Here is a 26,498-nt window from a genome sequence, read left to right as displayed (position 1 = left end):
TCACTCTTTTCTGTGACACCACTAAAAACAGAAAGCGGGCTCCCATCTAGTAAAATACTGTACTGATGTAATTTATCAACCTCCTCCTCTTTTAATCAGCGGGATATTTTTAAATTTATATATCCAGAAACATTTATAATCATGCAAGAATGAGTGACACAAGGAGAGATTAAAAACTAGCCTAACCAAAATAAATCCACCAATAATTAAATAAAGTAAAATAAATCCAAAGCTGGCAGCTTTCCAGAAAAACATGAGTAAAGTTTTTGGTTTCTATGACAGCAGATAACACGACTTATGTTTTACATAAACGTCTTTTTTTAAAAAAGCTCTTTCTCTTAAAAAACACAGAATTGCCAGATTGAAATAAAATTACTTCCTTAACATATACAGTATGTTATACATATACATATACAGGAGAACTACTGGTTTCAATGCTAAAAGGTGACATTTTACCAACAGGTTTTCTAACATTCCCTCAAAACACTGAATACCATCTGTGCATTTCTTTTTGGTAGTAAGAATTTTATTTTCTTTTTAGTATTTTATTTGGCATAAAAACCAAAAAAAAGGGAAGTCACTTGATACATGGGGAGAGAGGAGAAGTCATGTTGAGCAAGAGACATCTGGCACAAACTGTGGCTTTGTGAATCTCAGACTCTGATCCTATAATCAGCAGTGTGTAAATCAAACAATCACAAATAATTTTTATATCCTCCTTTATTATTATCCTTATCTAAAGTACACCATACTATATTAAATATTTCATAATAAAAATGTGGTTTTTCTGGAAAAAGTTGGAAATAAAATATTCATTAAGTCCAAAACAAGCAATCAACATTTATGGTGCAGCATGAAGGAAAACCAGCTAGGATTATCACTGACACTAATCATTTTAAGTAAACAAAGTATCACCTAATTATGGTGGAATAATATGAAAGAACAAGGCTGATATGAAGATATATCAGATTTGTGTTCATGGTCGGAGGTCAGTAACGCTGGCTGAATTAATTACTGTAAGAAGTGAAAATTCAATTGGCTCCGAGGTGTTTATTAATGGTGGGATTATTTAAATGCTACATTCATCTGGGACTTATATTCCAAATACTGTGAAATTCTATTCACTCTTCTGAAACAAAGGATGTTTATGTCAAAAACTTGTTAAATTTATGATTCCTTTAAAAAAAATTAAAAGCAGCATCTTACTACATGTTAAACACTGGAAAAGTACTGGATAAAGACTGTACCACAACATACGTATTTTAGATTTTAAAAAGACTACAAAGAGATGAACGATGCAACCTCCAATTCTAGAGCACTGAACGTCACAAAATGAAACTTTCTGAGGTGATAGCAAGCACTTAATTTAAAACCAAGAGTCTGAAAACAGAATAAAGAAAGAAAAGGGGATACCTCAAAACAAATGAGTCACATAATGAGTTATTAAAGAAGGGTTTAGATAATGAGAGCAAATCAATCAATCGTGAACCAACACAATGAAATAGCATACAATAAGGTACCGCTCAAATTCTTGGTGCTTTAGGAAAATATACCAAAAGACTCAAGACTATCACTGCTAAGAGAAATAAAATGTGCCATGAAAGAAACAGTAAATTCTCATGCTGCTCTTATCATGAAGGCAATGAGCTATCCATTTATTGTTCGCAGGCTGGTTAAGTAGCTGTCAATCAAGCTGGCAGTCAAATGGAGATGAGATTGGACAGGGGAGAGCCTGGCAACTGTGCCCCATAGAACTGGTCTGACCCCAGGTTGTCCCTAATCACTACAAGTCTTAAGAATACCAGGTAGCTCGGGTGGTCTGAAGACCTCCCAGTGGAGTTCAGCTCTGTGGGCCCTAAGCAAATCAGATATCTGGGTATCTGAGAAAAATATTTACAGAGGGAGAACAAAGTGACTTCAATCCCCAGAATTTTGGCTGGAAGCTGTGGGGAATAAAGGATTAAGTTGTATATGAAAAGAATAAACACAGAAAAGGAATAACATAGACAGCATAAAGGAAGGAGGGAAGTGAGCAGACTTAAAAGTCATGACACAGTGGCCCAAAATACCATTCACCCAGGAAAGAAGAACAAATAGTGATAACGTACTTAAAATGTCTGCAGTGGAATGCATAGTTATTTCAAAATCCTTTTCCCTTTGATCTTATATATATTACTTTCAATCCATTATGTAATTTTATTAGTCTTTTTCAAGAAAGAAATTAAAATTATATTCTATACACACTAGCAATAAAATTATTTTTATATAAATTTGGGAGTTCAAATATAAGTCACGGATAAAAATAAAGCTCACTTTCGTGCTCTAGATTTCTTTTTAAAAACCTCATAAACAGATTGAGACAAATGCTTATTAAACTAAAATCATGCAGAGCAGCATGGGTATGGGTGAGAGGAAGACGTGCTAGCACACAGTACGAGGCCGCCACCCAGTTCTGTGGCTCATTCCCTTCTTCCTTCTCTGGCCACAGACCCGATGAGTCTTCTGTAGGTTCCAATCCACCTGACTTTCCACTTAGCCTTATTTTTTTCCCTTGCATGACAATGTCTCTTTACAAAACAAGCAGAATATCTCTCATTATTTTTAGTAAATCCAACTTCTCCATTTTTTTTCTGTCATTTTTTTCCTACTACAAGTTAGACTACTAATGTAATTTAAAAACAACAACACTGACAAGAAACTCAGCTAAAACTTTCAACAGAATTACCTTGAAAATTGAGACAAACATTATATCTCAATTACCCATGTAACTGGCCTTTTTCCATCACTAAGGAAGCTGCATTAAGACAGAACCTGACATGGTTAAAAAGAATGTTGGAGATAACTGACTATGATCCATAATCTAAATATGGCATTTTTCCTAAAGTTTCTTCAGAAAAGAGAGGGAATAGGGGGAGGAGGGGAAATCACACTTACAAGTCCACTTATGGCTACAATCCAGATGTAGGAACCAGAGGTGAAAAGCTATAAAAGAAAAAAAAAGGCAACTAAAAATGAAATTCAACTGCTAGTCACAGCATATACATTTTACATAACTCTAGTCATAACCATTTATGTTAAGCATTCATTATATATATTAATATAAACAAATATAAAATTAATAATAATTCTGTTATTTAAGAGAAAATATTATATTAATTTTTATTTTATTTTTTTAACCAAGACTGCAGTCTTTCTATAGGCTAAAACAGATTGGTCGAACACGGCCCACTCCCATGCAAAGAAAAGTAAGGGAAATCCAAATGTATTCCTATTTATAAATGGATATTAATTGATTTAAACAAAGTAAAATATCACATATAAAGAAATTATTAGAATTAACAACACAATAAGTAGTCACCATCCAATGCTTCGCATTAAGTAATGATATGTAATTATCAGTTTATGTAATTCTCTCATTTTAATTTCTCATCCTTGTTACCCTAAATTTAATGGGAAGACTTCTGCAAGCATAGGGATCCATGTCCAAGACTACTCTGCTTAACTGTTGATATTCTCATCCCAGTTTACCCAAGGAAGAGCAAACTAACCAGTGCAAAGTTAATTCATGGCAAAAGTAATTAAACTTAGGTCTCATGAAATCTTTCCCTTTGTTTTCCAAATCATTTACATCTAAGAGTTGTGCTCAGAATTAAAGAAAAAAAGTCATAAGACACCTCAAAGTGTTCCTGCAAGAAAGAAAAGACTTGTAGCCTAGTGTTTGTTCATATTTAGATCTCTAGATCAGTTTAAATACTTCTGCTCATAGAGAAAGAAGCAGGCTACCCAGGTTCATTGCTGACATTGTGCTAGATGAAAACCTCAAACTCCTGCACATTTATCAAGGATACATAGAATAAAAAGATATACAGAAAGAAGACAGAGATGACAAAGCACGGTGAGAAGGAGGCTGACGAGCTTTGCTCTAGTGCTTGCTCACCTACGTAGAAATGAGCGCTGGCTGCAACTTTAAACTGAATCCTTTGATCTAGCATGGATGCTTGTTCACTGTAAATGACTCTGATAATAACAAGGATGAGAATTATGTGGAAAAATATTTTTCTCCTAAAAATATAAAGAATAACAGAATAGCTAACACTTTCGTAGCACTTACTATGTGCCAGACAGTGATTGTCATGCTTTTCATATATTAAACTTACTGAATCCTCCTAATCACCCTAGGAGGTAAGTTCTACTAGCACTCTGGTTTACCCACAAAAAGATGGGGAGGTTAAATAATTTGCTCAAGGTCAAAGAGCTGGTGGGTGGTGGAGCTGGGAGTACACCCCAGTGTTCTGGCTCCAAAGCCCCATGCTCATGACCTCTCCATGCTATTATGTCTCATACACAAGTAAGAAGAGCATATCATTAATTCCGCCAGTGAAAAATTATTTCCTTTGGACTCTTAAGCCCCTCATCTCATTGCATATTTGGTCCCAATCGTGTCTGCTCATGTTTTGACAGTGTGTATGTTTTTCCTTGCTGCTGGGTTCCCTGAGGACAGGCACCACATCTCGTACTTCATTTTATCCCCCACAGCCCCCAATCACAGGGCATTATATGACTGGCTTTCAAGTCATCTGATACTTAAATGACCCTTCAAACAGCTTTGCTCTTCTGATAATGATTAAAGTCATTTATTCACTCATGCATCTATCCATCAAATGTCCCTAAGCTACAAGAAGGTGCTATGTGGGAGCCAGAAAGGCACAGAAAGATGGGCAAAGGCCCAGAGAGGAGGGAGGGAGGAAATAAAACTTTGAGAATAAGGGGCTCATACTCATTTGAAGGTAAGGAGTGGTGAGAGTTGATACTGGACAGGTAAGAAGAACGTAGGATGCCATTTATGCTAAGGACTTTAGATTTTATCAAGAAGCCAATGAAGCATGCCACCTCTACTTTCTGATATCAACTTCTACCTCACCAAAAAAAAAAAAAAAACACATTCACAATCTCAGAAAAACCAATGGTGACAGCTATAGAGACATAATAAATTATTAATTAATAACAGGAACCAATTGACATAGTTCTTATTATCTGTACAAATTACCCTAAACACCCAATACTATTATCTTTAAGCCTTCAAACGGCCCTGTAAGATAGATATTTTTATACATACATTACAGATGGGCAAATGTGGGCTCAGAAGAGGGGACAGGCAAAGCAAATAATTTTCAGAGCAAGTAATAAAACCAAAGTCCACTTGGCTCCAAAGACTTTCCACAATGCTCCACTGAATTCCTACTCCATGCATAATAAACCAGTGTTTCTCACCCCCCAAAGATGCTGTATAACTTTAGAGTTGGGAGGAACTATAGAGTCAACACGAGGCTCAGAGGCCTTCCATAATGGACCCAAGTCTCAAGCTAGTGAGTGCCACATTAGAACCAGAACTTGGATCTCCTGCCCCAGGTCTAGGGTATTCCTCTTCCATTACATTTTGCCTTCTGTGGTAACATCTTTTAAAAACTTAAACATGCCACAGCAAATTCAGTAATAAGAATAAAATGCAGAAATGGGCTATTGGGTTATATGAATATAAGGAAGGATAAGGGAGAGTGAAATGATATCTACGTTGGGAGATGAAAAATAAACATATTTCATGAGAAACGGTTGTAAAGGTGGTAAGGAAACACCCACCCCAGATGAGCCATTGATAACACATGAGAGTAGACTAGAGAAGTTAGAGGAAATGCTAAAGGTTAAAAGGGGAGGGAGGAGGGCATTTTACAGCGACACAAGTATCCGGTTTGATATGTGTGGGACAAGGAATGTTATGAGTATTAAGAGTGGATCAAAAGGCCAAGCTACACATGGTACCACAGGAAACAGCAGAATAAAAGTTTACATCAAAAGCTGTGAGAGTGAAAGAAAAGTGACAAGTATTACAGGTAGAAAACTGAAAATCATATGTATCTTCTATCACCAGGCCTGGAACCGCAGAAAGTGATCAATATTCACTGAATATTGGGGAAGATAACCTTTTTCAATTTAAGTCACACAATAAGTACTCTTAACGATCTTCATATCAAACCGTTTGGCAAATGGGGAGGTGCTATCAGGCCTATGCAACACGGAAGTTATAAAGTTGGTAAAGCATATCTGGTTTCTTCTTCAGAGCTTTATTTGTGACACTGTATTCAATACATTAATTTTGACAGTGACTTTCCACTTTCCATCTTTTGACTGTTCTCATTTGTTTCCACTTCATGCGATGATTTTTTTACAAAGTCTTACACACACTTGTACAATGAAATTAAAATATTTTCCACTGATACAAATTACAGTGAAAGGTCTTATCAGATTTCTAAAGGCTATGAAAGTATTCTAGTATCTTATATACCTTGATGTTCTCGTTCTGAAACACTTCCTTTGAACATTTGATATAGATCATGAAGCCAAACTTATGGGAAAAAAACATTGTTTTCAAGGAGATCAAATAAGAAAAAGACCAAAAAAAAAAAAAGATCTGGTTAAATAAACGTGAACAAAAAATGCATACTGTACCTGTAGTCCCAATATATAAATCAATGTCTTGTTTGTGATGGACAACGGGCCCAGAATTTGTGCCACTTGGACTCTCGGTATGGAGCAGTAAAATGGTACAAACAGAGCAAACACAGGTGCCAGGCTATGCAAACAAATAAAATAAAATCACTATAGTATAATACTCAATTTAAAATACCAATGGCAAATGTATATTTGAAGTAACACTGCTTATAATTTTATTTCAGTCTGAAAGCAAAGTCTTAGATACACAAGTTCTACACATCACATCACGTCTGAAATAATTCGTATTTATATATAACATTTTATGAAAACTCTTATTATCTAATCCTTGTTAACTCCCCCAAAACTATTGGAAAGAAGTGGTTCAGCATTAACTAATTAATTGTCAGGCACTATGAGAAAATTTAAAGTTGATGCCATGTTTTCTTCCCAAGAATGACTTAAAATCTAATGAAAGAGACTAGACACACAAAACGCAACAGACATTATAATTCATCATGGTCAAATCCAAAATCCTCATCTCAGACTTTGTCCAGTTATATATTAGCATAGCACTGCTTACCACTCCTGCCTTCCCTTCCTCAAATTCCTTCCTCCTTTTGTCTTAAACCCTGTCTCTTGCTGGTTTCCCCACGATTTCTCCTACCACTCTTCCACCTTCTCTGGGAATCCATTATAGTCTTTTCTTCTTGCTCCGGCATCTCCTTGTATAATTGCAAGCCCTTCTATGGGTTCAGTTAAGAAAATGAAGTGAGTCCCAAAACTGTCTGCCTGTCCCCTCACCTTGGTAATGAAACTCAATTTGGTATTTTCAACTTGACACGTTCAAAGTCACAAGTGTCTTTCTACTTAAAGTCTTCTCTCTATCTCTTAATACTGTTAACAGTATTCTCTTTCCAAAACACAACTCTGATGATGCCACACCCCTGTTTAAAACCCTTCCTTCCACAGGCTCCTAGTATCCAAAGAGTAAATTTAAATATTAGCATGAAATAGCCAAGTCCTCCAATTCTTTCTTATCAGTGTAGTTTCCGCAACTGTTGTCCCCTCTCTTCCCCTCATCTGGTCCCTCACCTCCCACCTCCACCTTGCAAAGATGCTCGCTGGGCACATTGGGTTCTTTTGACTATTCAGTGACACAAGTTATTCTTTCAACCTAAATGTCCTTTCCACTTTTCTGCTTAGGAAAGTTATACTTATGGTGTATGACACAGCTCAACTCTTCTCCTCAGTGATTTTTCCAACTCTCCTTGGTGGTTAGTAGCTCTCTTCTTTGCCCACAAAGCTACCTCAGTTACACTGTTTCAATTACTCAATGAATCACCTGGGCACTATGTGAGAGGCAGTAGGCCAGGTAGAGGAGCTCCATCTACATCTATGAGTAAGAAGCAGTCGAGCCAGCCCTGATGGCCCAGTGGTTAAAGTCTGGTGCTCTCACTGCTTCGGCGGCCTGGGGTTTGTTTCCCAGTCATGGAACCACACCACCCAGCCGTCAGTGGCCATGAGGTGGCGGTAGCTCACATAGAAGAACTGGAAGGACTTACAACTAGGGTATACAACCATGCACTGGGGCTTTGGGGAGAAAAAGAAAAAAAAAGAGGAAGACTCATAACAGATGTTGGCTCAGGGTGGATCCTTCCCCATAAAAACAAAAAACAAAACAAAACCCTAGATAGAGGAAAAGAAGGAGCTGACCTAAGAAACTGGAAACCAGGTTTAAAAAAAACATTTTTTTTTAAAAGAAGCAATCACTAACCTCTAGCGACTAGCTTCAGGACTGCAACTTCACATTCCCACAAAGGCTGGGCAGACAACATGAATGAGTACAGGGGTTTGGATACACACCTGCACCCATTCTTCACTAAACACTTGGCTTAATTACTTACTCTGTCTTCTATTTTCCCATTTTCTGTGTGACTGGCATCAGCACAAAGAACTGTTTCTTGACCATAATAAAAATGCAAGAACTATTCTTCACTTCCACAAACAAATGTTCACACTACCATTTTTGTGGAAACTCAGGACCCTCTTGGCCTCTTGTGAATTTTCCCATCTTTGATAGAGATTGTGCTATAAAAAAAATCATTTACTGTCCTCTTAATTTTACTATTAAAAACAAAACAAAAGCAAACATACACTGCAACTGTGATAAATGGCAGCAGCATCAATAGGCATCCACAACAATGTAGCATATGCTAGAATAGGGAAAACATCAACCAGTGGACACCTAAGTGCCAGGCACTGGGTCAGGATAGCAGACACAAAGACGCGGAAGATGCAGCCTCTGGCAGTCTTATAAGGAGGATGACAGGGACAGGGCAGCAGAGGTAGTACACAGCACAGCAGATCAATCACGAATGCTTCACTCATCTGGCCCTCGCAGACTGAGCACACCCCACAGCAGGGAAGGAAATGCATCCTCTTGTTTCTCCTGGCATCTGGCACAGTGCTTGGCACAGCGCAGGAGCTCAATAAACTGGGGGCAAGGAAATAATCCTTATTCTTGAACAGTTGTATGATCTACGTTTTAACTAACTATATGGAATTTTTAAAAATCTCTCATTAGATTATTAATTCTGTGAGAAAGAACCATGTTTTATTTAGCGTTACACCCCCCCTTGTGCCTAATGCAGATCCTTACACACAATAGACCCTCAATATTTGTTAGGTTAAAAAAAATTAAGAAAGTAATTTTAATGAACAGAGACTTATTTACATTGCCATTCTGAATACTATACAAGAGAACTTTCCCAATTCAAGTCATCTAAACCCAAACACAGTCGATTAAGCAGCTGTACGTTCTTTTCATTAATGAGTACCAGTTAGCCACTCCTGGGCTTAAAATCCTCCAATGACTCCCCACCCTGGAGTTAACGCCAAAGTTACAAAGACCTATGAGGCCCTGCATCCCCCACCCCAAAGCTGGTCTTCCCCTACTTAGTTTCCCCACCACTTGCTCTCGCTGCTCCAACCACATTGCACCAGGGTGTGTCTCACTCAAGCAGGACCAGGCACACAATGTCCAAGGCGTATGCATCTGCTCTTCCCCTCTCCTGGCCACCCTCCCACAGACGAGTGAGTCACTTACTCCCTTACACTCTTCAGGTCTTTACTCAAATAGCCCCTTCTTGGAGAACCCTCCCTGACCACCCCATTGCAAGCTGCAGCCCCTCCCGCACCCCCAACCCTGTGCACACTCTGCACGCTCTAGTTCCTTTCCTCAGAGCACCCATAACTGTTTAATCTACTACATGACTTGTTTATCATCTGTCTCCCTGACTAGAATGGAAGCTCCACGAGGGAGGGGATTTCTGTCAGTTTTGTTCCCTGCTTTATCCCCACTATCTAGAATCGTGTCCAGCACGGAGTAGTTGCTCAATAAGTATTTGCTAAATAAATGAATTTCTCTTTAAAATGGCAAAACCATACAGCAGAATTTGCCTTTTATTTTGAAAAGCCCCTTCCTTATTATTCTTAATGAAATTGAAAAATATGGTTTCATATATATACTCAAAATATGACCTGTTGGTCTCTTGATAATAACAAGAAAACTCTATTTTGGTTGCACTTGAGATCTCTCACCACAGAACATGTTCTTTGAGGTACTTAATTTAAAGAAATTCTTCTGTTTACATTTAGTAAGAGAGTGTAAAAAGTGATGTTATAATAAAAATCTGAAGCAGAGTTCTTATTTGAGGTTATATTTCAATGTAAACTAAGAAAATACTGATAGGAATTTTAATGACCACAGTTCGTGTCTTCTATACCAATTGAAGAAGTGTTAAAATTCCTTAGAAGTTATTATTCACTGTATAGTTTTAAATGATGACTAAATACTAGACCACATATACCCATAATACAAAAGGACACATTGCAGACCATGGTTATATAGGTTGTTTTGTAGAAATTTTCCGTTGCTATTTCTATACACACAGACTTCATAAAATAGCATAATGATATTAGTCACTGACCAGTTTTCCTCTTCTCCTTATTTTATGAAAACATCTGTTCTTTATACTGTCAACAATAATTCAGTCTGACCTTTTTCATACTGTGAATAGCTAATTTCTGGAAGCCCTATCTGGCTTAAAGCATACGAGGCTGAAGTACAGAAAAGAGGTTAGAAAGAATTCATTCATTCCTTCAATTATGTCACTAATAATTACTGACTATCTATTATACTCACAACTGTATTCAATAGAATGAATAAAATAATAGAAACACTCAGTTCAGGTCACAAGCCCCCATCTTACTTCTTCCACAGAGGAGGACACTGACTGCACTTTTATAGCACAACTAAAGAAATCCTGGTAATTTTCCATAACAATAAAAATAAGTTTTGTGAGCTCATGAAATTATTTCACACTAAGCGTCAACAGCATCTCACAGGACAATTACCCCATCACCTCTTCTTTACATACCTGACTATTCTAATATCAAAAAAGAGGTAGATCAAGTTTGCTACAACATTTATTTTACCTAATTGAGTTCACTATATAACAATGTTTTACTTAGTAACTATTTCAAAAATTAAAAACCAAAACACCTCACCAGGATGGCCTTTCAACAAACTGAAAAACTTAACAGTATCGTCTTCAAGTATTCTTCAATTCGTTTTAAAGGAACTAGTTCTAGAATATTTTCTGACATTTATCCACCAAATCATAAAATCTCTGTATTTCCCTATCATAGAATTTTGGCACTAGGAATTATCTAGGTGATCATTTGGTTCAATACCTTTACTTTATAGATAGTGAGGTAGAGGCCCAAAGAAATCGGGTTGGCATTCTTCTGTTTGACAAGGTTTCTCTACAGATCTTCAGCATCTTAAGAGACTAAAGAACCTCATAACCTTCTAAATGGAATAATACCACTGAGGGGCTAAAGCCGCTTGACCATTTTGATAGAATCCTGGAATGCAAGGGTCTCTAAGATCAGAGGGTTACCAATTCCTACCAAGTGATGCCACTCTCTCTACATCATCCCTCAAAGACGCCATCCAGTCTATGCAAGCATCTAGATAAAAGACAGCCTATTCCATTTTTTTATGATCCCAACTTTTGGGAACCACTTTCATATTTTGACTTGAGAGCTATCTTGAGTAACTTCCTGTTACTGGCCTTCCTTCCATTCTCTGGAGTTAGGAAGACTGACATTTGCAACGTATACCATTTTCTATGAGATGACTTCCAAATGCATAGGATAATAATCACATCCCTGCCAAGCCTGAACAGTCTCAGTTTATTCAATCACTTCTCCTAAGACCTGGGATCCCTCCCCACCCTAGGCACACTCTAAGTCATCTATGCCCATCATAAAAGGAAGCACTCAGAGATCACTCCTAGATAAGTGTAAATATCACCTCTCTTGCTCCGAGCACTATATTTCTATTAATTTGGCCTAGAAATAAATTGCATTTTGATAGCCATGTTACATTTTTGGTTTAAAGTGAGTCAACTAAAACTATACGGTGAACAGCATAGGGTCCCCTTCATCCCATCCACAAGAGGCTGGATTTTAGCTGCAAAATGCGCCCCCTTCAAATTGTCCCTTGTCATTCATGAGTCCATGCAGTCAGCCAGCCTCCTGCCTGAAAACGTCGCCCCGACTAATCCTCGTATACATGCAAAAGAGTATCTTTCTCCTACTCACCAGAGTAAGCTTTGTTTCTTTGTCCTAAGCTGTCGATAAGACATATAATGAGCAAACTACTCCCTGTACAAAGTTTCCAAGAAGACAGAACTGTCAAAGTTGACATTTTTTTCCTTAAAACATTTAAAAACTCATACTTTACACAGAATATAGACACAAAATCATCAGTAACTTTGATTTTTTTTCTGGTTAATGTTTACTGCTTTATTGTCTTTCACAGGATTTTTTTAACACTTAAATCTTAATAGAAAAACTTATAAAGTTTCATAGATAGCAGCAATTCATAAATTCCAAGGGGTTTTTGGATAACTTATTAAAAAAAAATCAACAACAGAAAAATTTCACTTCCCATTAAAAAAAAAGTGCACACGCATACATGAGGTTAACTGATCGTTGCTATGCTCAGTCATAGGGTGACAGGAAAAAAGTCACACCATAAAAGGATGTCTGCATACTCTCTCTTAAAACAACATGCCGAGGTTAGCACACCTCAGTCTGGGCAAATACTGACTGCTACTACACAGAGGCCTGAATAAGTCACTGAGAGGTAAGTACTGGATATTTTGCTTTTTCAACAAAGTCTCTTGAGTTAAAAACTTGAAAAGCCTAATTAGGGTATAGGGTAAAGGAAAAGAATCGATTCAATAACAAGCTATAAACATTGCTAACAAAAGTTATATTTAGACTCTCTGGTGACTGGCAGTTCTAATTAGCTAATATGAAGCTAGGTAAATGCAATGGATCATGCCAGAAATAGCTTTACAAAAAACAGGGCGTACTTTGTACTTCTGTGTGAACTCACAACTACAAAAGATAGTATCAAGGATAAATCAGCAAATAACGCCAATATTTCAGGATATTTTAATTTGAAGGGCAAGAACAAAGCTATTTTACAATGGAGTACTCCTACACTTAGATGTATTGTATATATAACAGGTTATTCAGCACAATTTAAAAGAGTTGTTACACTTTACTATTTGACCACATATCTACGTACATAAAAGTCTTTTCTATACTTCTATACTTTTCACCCTCTATGATTTCTCAGGATAGAATCCCAGGACTAGAATCCCTGGGGCAAAGGGTACACATTTTTTTTATAGCTTTAGATATAAATTGATATTTTTTCATTTACAAAAATATTTTGCCGATTTACCCTCCCACCAATGGCTGTGTGAGCTTCACCGTTTCTTAGCCAACATGAGCATTTTAATTCTAAATAGAAACCATTAATTCGATGAGTGAAAAAAGAATATCTCTGTGTTTGCTTTATATTTATTTGATGATCACTAAGGCTAAACATATCTGCATATTTTTCTAGAACTTCTATGTGCCTTAAAAAAGATCACAAAACAATGAATTATATGCAGTGATTTGCAATATTTACATTCAGGTTGGGAATGGAGGTAACAAACTCTTGGCAAAATATAAGCTGTGAGGAGACTTCCTCTAAAGGAGGGTGTGTTTTTTCAGTTTTTTGGGGTGTGTCACTCTAAGTACAATATAATGCAGTGGTTAAGGGCACGGGCTCTGGAGTCAGGCTCAAACCTGGGCTCCATTATTTACAAAGTGCATGGCCTTGGGCAAGCTACCTAACTTCTCTGGCTTCAGTTGTTTCATTTGTAAAATGGGAGTAATACTACAGCTAGGTTCTTATAACATTGGCTCTCGTTGTAAGTGCTAGAAAACCGTCTGCTATCATTATTCTCCCCTCTCTCTGCCCATTACACTACCAAAAGATGAATCCAATAGGCAAAGTTTCTTTGCTCTATCGTTTCTGTGAGAATTAGTTTTTTGGACTTACAGGCGTATGCTGTATAATGATGTTTCGGTCAACAACGGACCACATATATGACGGTGGTCCCATAAGATTAGTACCATAGAGCCTAGGTGTGTAGTAGGCTGTACCATCTAGGTTGGTGTAAGTGCACTCTATGGTATTTGCATAGTGACAAAATTGCCTAACGATGCATTTCTCAGAACGTATCCCTGTTGTTAGGCAAAGCATGACTGTATTTGCAGATCTTTACTTCATGGAATATTTTACATAAAGATTGAGTCTATGGATGATTATACATCTAACTGTGCTTACTCTCTGGACTCTGCATGTGCTAGTATTTCAGTACATGTTTTCTCTTTGGGGGCTAATCTTACTTTCGGACACAACACTGCAAAGAGAACACAGCTCCACAAAGCATCCTCACTCACACGCTCACCTATCACATGGTGGCAGTGGTGGTAATGTCTTTTATAAATTACTTTCAACTGGCTGCCGAGAGCTTATCAGTAGTGACATGACCAGTCACTTAATGGAATAAACATTAACTCAGGTCCCTATGTGACTTTCATTGATTTATGTATTCCATAGGTATTTACTAGACACCTATTATAGGATGGCTCTGAAACACTCCATGAGATAAAATGGTGTAAGAGATAAAGCCATCATCCTTGAGAAGTTTACATTTTAAAAAAAAAGCTTATCCCCCAGTAAACGCGTTTACAAATACTTTTCTCTCTGCTATGGTTAAGGGCCTGCTGGAGTTGTTAAAAGGCCCTAGAGTACGGTATGTGCAGAGGATGTGTAGTATCCTCCAGTCCATATAGTTTCTCAGCTTCCCACGAAGTCTGTAAAACACAGCTTCCATGTAAGACAAGATACTGCACGTGAAAATCCTCTGAAGCCTGAAGAGGTAAGAAAGATCCCTGTGGGGCCTTCAAAGCCCAAAGAGAAGAATAAAAACATTTTGCTAAATATCTGCAAATTCCTAAAAAGTAGTATAAAAATAATTTTATTGCATAAAGGCTATCCTAGCTATTCGCCATCTTCTTTCCATAAAAATTTTAGTTAAAATTCTATAAAATACTTATAGAAATATTGTTAAAATAGTAAAATCCAAATTCATTTATAAAATCTTTACTTACTTTCAAATATGCTACAAATAAATAAATGAATTCCTCTATTTAAATCAACATATTTCCCTTCTTCTTCCCAGCCCTCCTCTTCTCTCTCCTTCAGTCAGGTACTAACAAGTTAGTATGTGTTTAAGTTTTGAAGTATCTTCCTATTTTATTTGTTTTCTACCAATAACATCAGATCATGTTGGAAATAGGAGCTAGGGATAAAATATATTGTACTGAATGTGATTTCTAGAGCCAATTGCCTGGACTGAATCCAGACGCTCAACAGCTGTGTCTTTAAGCAAGTCATGTAAGTGCTCTGTGCCTCAGCTTCACCAATGGAAATGAATCTGGGAAAGTTTTGTGAGGATTCAGTGAGTGAATATATATAGAGTGCCCAAGGCAGTGCCTGGAACACAGCCTGTGCTTAATAATACTGATTACCATTATTATTCACGACCTTGCTGTAATCTAATAAAGAAGCTTTGAGGATCCAAAAAGCTAGGATTTTGCTATTCTTTATTGGGTATTTATTGAGCATCCATCATAGGTCAGCTGGAGATACACAAAATTAACAACACAGTCCCTACTCACAGGACTTCACAGGCTAGCGGGAAATCTAAGAAAAAATCAACAATACAGATGCTACCACAGAGCACAGGGCCATAGCAAGGACACCCCGTTGCCTTTCTGGAGCGCGCTGGTGAGGGAGCAGGGGATGATAAAATCAGGGAAGCTTCCAGGAGCAGCGATTCTGAACTAAGTCTTGAAAGAAAGGAGGAGCTAAGGATACAGGACAAGGGAGAGGAGGCATCAGACAGAAAGAAGAGTGTTAGAAATGCACAGAGCTGTGAGAGAATACAGGACATAAAAAAACCACAAGTAATTTAGTGTGGCTGGAGCCAGCGCGTTACGATGGAAGATGGCCAGAGATCCAGCTGGAGAGGGAAGCAGAGCCCAATCCTGAAGATAGAGAGCTTTCAGTCTGCCCGGGGTTCAATGGGCACCACCTGAAGGGCATCGCGAGAGCTGCTGCAATAGCTCCAGAGAGAAGTGAGGGTGGCCTGAAGGCAGGCAGAGGTACGGAGAGTAGAACACAAACAGGCCGATGGACATTAATGCATGGTGCAGGAAAAAGGCCGAGCAAGAAGAGGGACAGAAGGCTGAAGGCACAGGAACCACTGACTGACTGGAGGTAGCAGGTGAGGGAAGACATGGAGTCCTGAACGCCTTCGTGATCCCTGACTTGGTACCTATACTGAGGGAGGACCCTGAGCAAGGAGGCAGGAAAGTCAGGTCCCCTCAGACAGACTGACCACAGGCAGCTCTGCTCTGAGCATAAACACTCTGACATGTGAGAGGTTCCACTCCGAGACAGTGTAGGCAGCCGCCAGTGTGTGACCTTTCTGAACTATGTTCTGTATATCCTTCCAAAAAATGAATCTTGGACACAGACACAGTTATCAATTTAGGACTCAAAGCTAGTTGGGAAAAAAAAAAATCACCTAATAGTGTAGAAAGATTTATTTCACTAGGTTGACCAGGGTGTGTACTGACTAAGAAAGCACTTGAGCAGCAGCGTTCTGGAATGGACAATCTGAACTTACCAATGAAGTGACAAGAGACTGTGCCTCAGGGTTCTTCCCCACAGTCAGGAATTAATCTTTCCCACCTGCCTATTTTATAGGCAAATGGCACACACAACCACCCAGGTGATGGTTGTTTAGTCAACTAAAAAGAAGGCAGAAAAAATCAGCGGATGGGCGCCAGACCCTTGCATGTGTGACACCACACAAAACAAGTGTCTCCGTTTGCTCAGCTTCAAGAACAAGGGGTCTTTTTCAAGTAATTGTTAAATATTTATAAAACTAGGTAAGCAGAGGAAGAAGCAATGATTTCCTTCTTCCATGGAATATGTCTGTCCTCAAGGGCACTAACCAGCCTCCGCCTGCTGCCCTGATACACCTGTGTGTGTCTATTTTCTCAGTAGACCGAATCCTTGTTATTCCAATTAACCCCAAGACTTCATCTGCTCCTCTTTCCCAATGATTTTATTTTCCCCCCACTCTAGAAATTTCCCCTGTCTTACCTCTCCTCAATAGCCAAAGGACAGTGTATCAACAGAAAGCAGAGAAAGAGTCGGATCAAACAATACTCATTAGCTAACAATATACAAATATAATTTGTGCCTGTATGTGCACATTTTTGCGGTTCTTCTGGTCGTTTCTGAAAACCCGCTCCTGGAACTTCCTCTTTGGTGCATGCCACTGTGGGCACCCTGAGTCAGATCATCTCGATGTGTGAACATGGCCTTGAGCAGACTTGACCTTACAGAGAAGTCACCTCCTATTAAGTACCATTTCAGCATGACTTGACCCATTCAATTCATTGCTAAGGCCTTAATTTAAACAAAATTACTACAAGTTTAACCCCTTTTCATTTAAGGTGCTGATAATTATTAAGAGAATAAATATTAGGGGTAAAGATGACATTTCAGGAATCTTAAAGCAAAACTAAAGGCCAGCGTTCTAGCACTTACTAAATCTCTGAATACAGTGAAGGTTTTATTCTGTTTCTGCCACAAATAAAAGCTAAGACACTAATTATCCAAAGAAGTAAATTGGGATTTCAGGTATATAATATGGTATATAATATGTACCCTAGGAAAAATCACAAATGCCTCCAAGTTGGTATCCAGGATAAATACTTCCAGAGTACAAATTATGTTAGAGCTTAGACAATTTTCTGAAATACTAACAAATGAGTTTTTTGGGGGCCTTTTATGTTTTCTTTTCTATGGCTAGAAAGAACTTGTCAGTTCTGTCAACATGTTCAGTTACGCAAAAACGAGATGATGGTGTCTTAAGAAATGTTAGCCACCAATTCTAGAGAAATACACACAGAGGCCCACCTCCAAAAGCATAAATAAAAATACTTTGCAGGGGGCTGGCCCAGTGGCTCAGCGGTTAAGTGGCCACTTTGGTGGCCTGGGGTTCACCAGTTTGGATCCTGGGTGTGGACATGGCACCACTTGGCAAGCCATGTCGTGGTAGGCGTCCTACATGTAAAGAAGAGGAAGATGGGCATGGATGTTCGCTCAGGGCCAGTCTTCCTCAGCAAAAAAAAAGAGGAGGATTGGCAGCAGATGTTAGCTCAGGGCTAATCTTCCTCAAAAAAAAAAAATACTTTGCAGGATATTTTGCTGCAGAACAACTTGCTGTTTTACGTGTTAGGTTAACAGTAAAGTTAAAATGGATCAATACTGCATTACAGAGACAAAACTGGGATACATTGTTTATTAACAAAAATGGTAAGAGAAGCGGTGTAGATGGCCGCCAGATAGTTCATCCAGGAGGAAAAGGTCTTCCTTGGGTGAAACTTGAATACAGACCCACATCATGCAGCGCAGTTATGATCTGTGCCTTCAGGGCACAAGTTGCAGTCCTCATTCACATCCCTCAGGACGTGGGGCCATAAGGATAGCTTAGGGACCACGCCTATCTTTTCATTAGAAAGCATTATGAAGAAATTAGAATTCTTACAGTTACAAGTATTCTAAGGAAAAAAGATTTAGAACAAACAATTCTTTGTGTTTTTCTCTAGGCAATAGAATGACAAGCCATAGTACTTTCAAGTACAATTCAGTATATATATTCTAAATAACATGTCAGAAGGTGTTGTCTAATAATTATGAAAATGTAAAATACTAAAAGTATATTAAAAAATAAATAGAGAAAAGAAGAAAGCAAGGGAGGTAGTAAGTTATACCCGGAAAAAATGATTAAAAGAGAAATCTGCAATCCAAAGGTTGATAAAGGGGTACTGTAATGCAAAGAGCAAGCAGAACCCTGATGTGTGTGAGAAGGAACACAGCAAAGAACATTGAGATAAGACCTCATTCAGATAACAGCACACTTTCAACAGCATACATTCAGCCTTCAGTTTTAGGCCCTCTGATATTGAAAGGTATCATTTCTGCATTTCCAGGACCCAGCATATGGAGGCACTAAAAACAAGTTTTGCTGAATAAAAGAGTGGAATAAGTCAAGGTTCAGGCAAGTAATCCTGAATCTTTAAATGATTAAAGGAAGGTATAAAATAACACCTCTGAGGAAAGATGATAATAAATCGGGACTGATTGATATAAGATAAGGGGATAACAACCGTCAAGTACATGAAAGGATTTTTCTCTCAATTTGGGAAAGATAAAAGTGACTAAAACCAAAGCATTAACTACACAGGACAGATATAAGCAAGAACTAAGGTACATACTAAAGCTGTTGACTGACGGAATCAACCTTCAAGAGGTTACTAAACATCCACATGAACGTATTTCAAAACAGCCTAGACTCTCCTTTACCTGAGACCATTTCTGAGCCATCCATTTATACGTCCACACTGTTCACTGCCTTTCTGTGACTGGCTCAGGACAAGGGTGGACAGCAACAGGCCCCTCAACAGTCTTACCCTCAGGGTTTTACGATGCAGTATCCAAAGGTCTGACTTCCTACTTGGGAAGGCCCCTCTCCCAGAAGTGGGACTTGGTAAGAATGGTTCCCCTGCTCTGGAGCAGCTGGGCCATGCTGTGCCCAGACTGTTTATTTACAGGTAAGGATGGCTTGTAAAGCCTAGACCACTTTGGAACCACAAACTCTCAATTCTTCAAGGGCAGTATGAACTAGCTGCCCCTGCCAAGGATTGGACAGAGTAGGAAACTTGCAGCCAGGTCATCAGAAGGAAGGATCCAGCATGCCCTTTAACCTCTCTGACACTCAGGTTCCTCACGTGGAAAGTAGGCAGGTGACAGCAATACTTAGCCTCAGGGATGCTATGAGGGTACTTCAAGACATGACTTAAGGGTAGGCACCTCATAAAAATTAATGCATAAATCTGAATAAAGAGCACTGAAGAGCTAGCTTGGTAAAGGATGTCAGCTGACAAGGGTTTTACAAGAAAAGCTGAATTAAAAAAAAACATTTTCCTCAGATTTAAAAAAATTATTTACCTACTTAGTCATTTCACAGTCAATTCACGTTCAGGGTTAAAAATTTAGAATATATGGATAAAACTCAAAAATTATTTGCACAAAATTATGTTTTGGCATACGTATCCATGCAGACATGTGTGCATGTGTGTGTATATATAGTTGCTTTTCGTCCCCCAAAAGTTGTATGTTGTATAATCTGTTTTCCTAACATTATTCCCTGCCAAGATATAGGTATCTACATTGCCATTTTCAGTGGCTTTGTAGTATTCCACTATATGGGTATACCATAAAATCTTTAACCAATCCCCTAATGAGGGACATTTGATTTGTTTGCAGATTTTCACCTTTATAATTAACACTGTGTTACATATTCTTGAACTTAAGATGTTCTGAAACCTCTGCCATTTCTGGCTCTACTGGATCTTCTATTTCATTCAGTGAAGAAGCTGGACATGCATTTACAACCTGGCAAGCAATGGCACATTCTTCTATGATTCTTACATTAATGTAACTTTCCTACTCTCTACAATAATTATTATTCATGTGGAGGATTTTTTCCCCCTGCCACGTATTTTAAAGGTATTTCCCATGAATCTGCTTTGAAATACTCCTCAAAATAAAATGCACATGTTCGGATTTTCAGAAAAAATTTTTTTCATAGAAATTAGAAAAATAAAAGAAGCTCTTGATGTCTGTTCCTAACCCACAACCCTTGCCTGGAATTTTCACCTCTCCCTTGTGTCTAGTCTCAGTTCTTGAAAAGTTATTTCTCACATGAAGCCTTTCCCAACTAACTGGAGACAGTTTTTTCAACTTTTATTCCACAACTGCAATTCCCATGATTTCCTTTTCAAGAATCACTCCATTTTTTTCTGCACAAACCATAAGTCCATATTATTTTTTGTTTGTTTTGTTTTCAATTTCATTAATTTCTGCAATTATCTTTATTTTCTTCTACCTTCTTTGGGAAAACTCAGTTCTACCTTCTTGAGGTGTGTATTTTCAATCTTTTCTTTCTCTTTTTTAATTAAAATAAATGCATTCAAGCCTTTGTATCTATCTTGGATTAACTCATTAACTGCATCCCACGGTTTGGCACGCAGTATTTTTGTCATTTTGTTTTAAGCACTTCAAAATTTCCACTGTGATTTCTTAACCCATGAGTTCCTTAGAAATCTACGTTTTTAGATTCCAAATTTATCCATTATCTTTTAATTGCTGACTTCTAATTTAGTTGTACTGTAGTCAAAGGGAATGCGAGGGGCTAGATAACGATTTTCTGAAAGTTCTGAGATACCTCTGCTGAGCCAGTACCCAGGCAGATAACACTCATGTGCCTTCAGCACAAATTCCGTTAGCTTTTAAGTAGTGTTGGGTAAATCTCCGAAATCTTTAAACTCTTTTTTATCTGGCATATTCTAATAAAAATGTGTTAAAATCTCCCATTATGGTTGTGGATTTGCCAATTTCTCCTTAAAATTCTGTCAAATTTCACCATTACATGTACAATTCATGATTATTTTTATATTCTTTGTGAACTCCTATTCTTAACTTTTATAGTGACCCTCTTGACCCCTATGAATACTGAATTTGCCTTGAATTCTATTTTTTTTCTGATGTTAATATTGCTACTCTAGCTTTCCATTGGTTGGGATTTGCCTGGTATGTGTTTACCCATGCCTTTATTTTCAACCTTTCTGAATCACTTTGAGTTAAATCTCTTCTAAGCAGCATACAGCTGGATTCTTTTAAAATTCAAACCGCTAGTCTCTGTCTTTTAATAGGTGAGCTCAACCCATTAAAATTTATTGTGACACATTTCTATCCTCTTATTTTGTTTTCTATTTACCATCCTCATTCTTTGCTTTTCCCCATGGTCCTCTTTCCTGTCTTTCTCTCGATTTAACAAAAAGTTCTACTTCCATTTTTGTTCCCTTTTGCTTTAGGTTCTATTTCCATATTTTAATGATTAAGCCATCAACACTATACATAAAGCACACCTACAACATTAGTGCAATCCTCTGACAACTCGCATTTTCTTTTAGCATCACTGTTTTAAGATTGTTAGAACTAAGTTAGCAGAGACCCAATTCATTTAATACAGCAGAGAAGTAGATCTGAGTCAGTGCTTTGCTACGGCTAGGGAGAGTCCTTTTCCTTGAATATGTAGTACCATCAACTAGATACACTGAAGTTTTCCCTCAATTTTGGTGACTTTCAGATGAAATTTGTACACAGAGATAGTCCTATTAGAAAATTATTTTTCTTCTAAAAATAATTTCACAGAACTTATTGCTCTGCTCTTCCTTAGTTTTACCAAAGTTAAGCCTCATATATGGAGTTTTATTGTAGGAGTTTTCCACTTTTCAACTTAGGACTTGAAATTTTGTCTTAACATTATTTATAACAAGAAAAGAACTGGAAATAATCCAAATATTCATCATGGGAGTAGCTGAGCGAATTAGCTGGAATTAACACACTGGAACACTGTAGAAACATCTATCAAATGTCTACATAAGATCTCCACATATGACAAATATATAGATTACATTGATCCATGAACATGTTAAGTAAATAAAGCAGAACACAAAATACCACATATGTAATGCTTACTACCATGTGCAAATGTAGAAATGCATACTGCATGCATCAATAGAGTACCTACGGAATGATATAGTTTAAAATTAATTTTAAAATTTCCCCTTGAAGCAGCCTAAGGCTTTTCTTTCTTTTTTTCTGTCATTTTTGTTGTGGTTGTCGTGGTCATCGTCGTCGTCTTCTTCTTCTTCTTCTTTTTAAAGAAAACCTAACTTTCAGTTCCTAACAAGGCCTTAGCTTGTTTCTCATACTTTTTAGGTTAACACAAATCAGATCACTGTGGTAAGTTCATATTTCACTACATAAATGTGTGACTGATTTCATTTCCTGGCAGTGATATGCATTTGGCAAAAAAAAAAAAAAAGTCCAACTGAAATTCAGTTTAAAAGCAGAGTTTTACACGCATCTGAAATGCGGGTGCTTTACGTGATTTTACTCTTAACCAGACAATGATTCAGAAAAATGAAGGGGAAATTTCTAAAAAGTTAGTGCGTTCCCTCTTGTCACAAAAATACATTTGCCCCATTTAGATGGTTCTATTTCTTTGGCCAGGGCTTTGCCAAAATCACCAAACTGTGAGAGTAAAAACATAAATTTTATTCTCTCTTCTTCCAAACTGTTACTACATACGTAACCATATTATATATCGTAGGTTTAAAAAATTTATATAAACCTTGAAATTTAAAAAGTTAGAGCTATAAAAAGCAGTTTATATTGCTTTTAATTAAATATGATTTAATTCAACGTATCCTTCTTGGTTTTTTCTAGAAATCTCGAACACCGCTGGTGCATATAAAAATGGACATCAATTTTACGACACCCACTATAGCTCCTCCGGGAAGCAACTGCGATCTCTACGCACACCACGGCACAGCCAGGATCCTAATGCCTCTGCATTACTGCATTGTCTTCGTCATTGGGCTTGTGGGAAACTTGTTGGCCTTGATAGTCATTGTTCAAAACAGGAAAAAAATCAACTCTACCACCCTATATTCAACAAATTTGGTGATTTCTGATATACTTTTTACCACTGCTTTGCCTACACGGATAGCCTACTATGCCCTGGGCTTTGACTGGAAAATCGGCGACGCCTTGTGTAGGATAACCGCTCTTGTGTTTTACATCAACACATATGCAGGCGTGAACTTCATGACCTGCCTGAGCATCGACCGGTTCTTTGCTGTGGTACATCCCCTGCGATACAACAAGATGAAAAGGATTGAACATGCAAAAGGCGTTTGCATATTTGTTTGGATTCTAGTATTTGCTCAAACACTCCCACTACTCATAAACCCTATGTCAAAGGAGGAGAATGGAAGGACTACATGCATGGAGTATCCAAACTTTGAAGAAACAAAATCTCTTCCCTGGATTCTGCTTGGTGCATGTTTCCTAGGATATGTGCTTCCACTCGTAATCATTCTCATCTGTTATTCTCAAATCTGTTGCAAACTCTTTAAAACTGCCAAACAAAACCCACTAACTGAGAAATCCGGTGTAAACAAAAAGGCTCTCAACACAATTATTTTTATAATTGTTGTGTTTGTTCTCTGTTTCACACCTTACCATGTTGCAATTATTCAACACATGATTAAGAAGCTTCATTTTTCTGATCCCCTGGAATGTAGCCAAAGACATTCATTCCAGATTTCTCTGCACTTTACAGTATGTCTGATGAACTTCAATTGCTGCATGGACCCTTTTATATATTTCTTTGCATGTAAAGGGTACAAGAGAAAGGTAATGAAGATGTTGAAACGTCAGGTCAGCGTATCAATTTCCAGTGCCGTGAGGTCAGCCCCTGAAGAAAATTCACGTGAAATAACGGAAACTCAAATGATGATACATTCTAAGTCTTTAAATGGAAAGTAAAAAGGAATTAAATCTTGGATTTATTGCAAAGGAAACTGTATGATGAACTTTGCAGGACTCTCCTTATAAAGCAAAATGATTGTTCAACTGCCAATTAGGATTCTTTTAAAGTCCTTTTACTGGGCACTATTTCCCACCTCCAACTTGGAGGTAAATTGATATATGTTTTTTACACTCAAGAGAACAACATAAAGCAAAGTTCTAATTTGTAAATGAAATACTATACCAAAAGGGCGGCTACTTCAATAACTCTCAATGTAAAAAGAAAAGTTTTGTGTTAAAGAAAAAGTCATTGGTATTTCCAGCTGACAATTTGGCAAAAGGAAGAAGACTGTTAAGATTGTATTTTGTCAGTGTAAAAATGTTAATATTGTAAGATTTTTTTTTCGGTAACATATTTCTTCAGTCCGTATTTCTTTCAATCTTAGACTTTATCTCCTCAATAACACCAGCTTTGCATTTTGTATGGTTCTGAGTCATAAAATTTTTGTTCAAAGAACTATTTTAGAATAAAGAGCAAGATGCTACAGAATTATGAGTATGTCTTTCAATGCTCACTGTAATTATCAGCAGAAGTTACAGGGAGAATATAATCAGCAGTAGACAAATTCGGATAGCAAGGTTATAAACCATGATGGTGATGGAAGCGATGGTGATGTTTCTTTCCGAAACAGCCAGCTAACACCCAGCATTTAAGAGCCACTGCTCAGGAATATGACAAGGACTTTATGTGGAGGTACTCAGTGGAGGAGGGTCCACTTGCTAAATTCTTCTTGGGAATACAAAATATGCAAATATGCTTGGTTTTTCTTGGGTCTCTAGGAGATCATTTCTTTTTTTATCCACAGATTGGTAGAACCCTGTATCTGTATTTCAATGGTTTGGGTTACCAGAAAGAGCAGGGAAGATGAGCAACAGGGGGTGTAGCTGCTGCTTGCCTAAATAAAATAGGGAATAAAATGCAAAATTCTAAACTTAGAGTTCCCAGGATTCTTTACAACATTATACATTTGCTCAAATGAATACCTTAGGATGAGTAGCATGACCTTTGCAAGTACAGTCACCCTGTCTGCCAGCTCAAATTTGTTTTACTCAATCCCCAAACACCCCAATACAGTATCTATATTAGCAACGATACCAATTTTGATAATGGAACATAAAGAAATGAAACGCTATATCATGAGTCATACTTTAAATTTTTATTAGGCTTTCTATCCTAGAAATATTTTCTTTCAAATTCTTATTTTCAACTTTTATCCTATAAAAAAATTAATCTTAATGGTTGATTCAACACCATTATGAGTACATTCAGGTTTCTATTGCAATAATTTCACAAAGAGATACATGACCTTAAAGTCACTGACAAAAATAGGTACTGGTCTTTGTAACACCTTACGGAGACAGATGAGACCGCATGGATGGAAGTCAGAATCTTAGGGCCTTTCTTTTACTCCATCTACAAACTTGCCCAAGTAAAGGAGAAAAAGGGGCAAGACACTAAATTTTATGCAAGGTGGCACTTATGTAGTCACTTGAGTTATATCCAAAGAGAGTAACCATTTTGAAAGCCGGTAATGGAAAACCAGAAACAAAGCTTCCTTAATTTCAGAGCATCTTTATGGTACCCTCGTTCTATGACTACCTTCAAGCATAGACTATCATCTATATGAGCCCACATGCCACTTCATAGCAGATGAGAGTCCTCTCTGTGCTTCTAATGGGTCAATTCTTAAAATCCTTCAAACAAGAAAGCACAGATCTCTGTCACTTGACAAAGGAGAAATATATTGTTTAGTTTTCTGCTTCCTCCTTCCCCTATACCACAAATCTACATTAATAATTTATCAAATCATCAGTAGCCATACTGCCAAAAAGGTAAACTTTAAACCTATCTCCAACTAATCTTTTTAAAAAATCCTGTACTCTAGTAAAACTCAGATATTCCCCCTCCTTCAAGAGGCTCTTACTCTGCATTTGATTCATG

General features: G+C 37.6%; 2 protein-coding genes across 5 annotated transcripts in view; one reads left to right on the top strand and one right to left on the bottom strand.

The window, feature by feature from the left end:
• Positions 1–26,498, bottom strand: part of UBAC2 (UBA domain containing 2) — a 234,365-nt gene that overhangs the window by 132,545 nt on the left and 75,322 nt on the right. For all 4 annotated transcript variants that reach the window (XM_044779759.2, XM_070520094.1, XM_070520093.1 and 1 more), the window contains exons 5-6: positions 6,505–6,628; positions 2,935–2,982 (exon numbers count right to left, since the gene is read on the bottom strand). In XM_044779759.2, the coding sequence (XP_044635694.1) occupies positions 2,935–2,982; positions 6,505–6,628 (172 nt within the window). The remainder of the gene's footprint in view (positions 1–2,934; positions 2,983–6,504; positions 6,629–26,498) is intronic.
• On the top strand, positions 12,571–25,044 carry GPR183 (G protein-coupled receptor 183). Its single transcript, XM_014844204.3, has 2 exons — positions 12,571–12,706; positions 23,411–25,044. The coding sequence occupies exon 2, from the start codon at positions 23,441–23,443 to the stop codon at positions 24,512–24,514; it is 1,074 nt and encodes a 357-aa protein (XP_014699690.1). The 5' UTR covers positions 12,571–12,706; positions 23,411–23,440; the 3' UTR covers positions 24,515–25,044.

Source organism: Equus asinus, chromosome 11 (genome assembly GCF_041296235.1).
Source record: "Equus asinus isolate D_3611 breed Donkey chromosome 11, EquAss-T2T_v2, whole genome shotgun sequence".
NCBI classification, from domain to species: domain Eukaryota; kingdom Metazoa; phylum Chordata; class Mammalia; order Perissodactyla; family Equidae; genus Equus; species Equus asinus.
The sequence above is the reverse complement of the archived record's forward strand: the minus strand, read 5'-3'. Positions and strand labels throughout refer to the sequence as shown.

Excerpts from the sequence above, each read along its gene's own strand:
- GPR183 (XM_014844204.3), top strand. The coding sequence starts at position 23,441 with ATGGACATCAATTTTACGACACCCACTATAGCTCCTCCGGGAAGCAAC.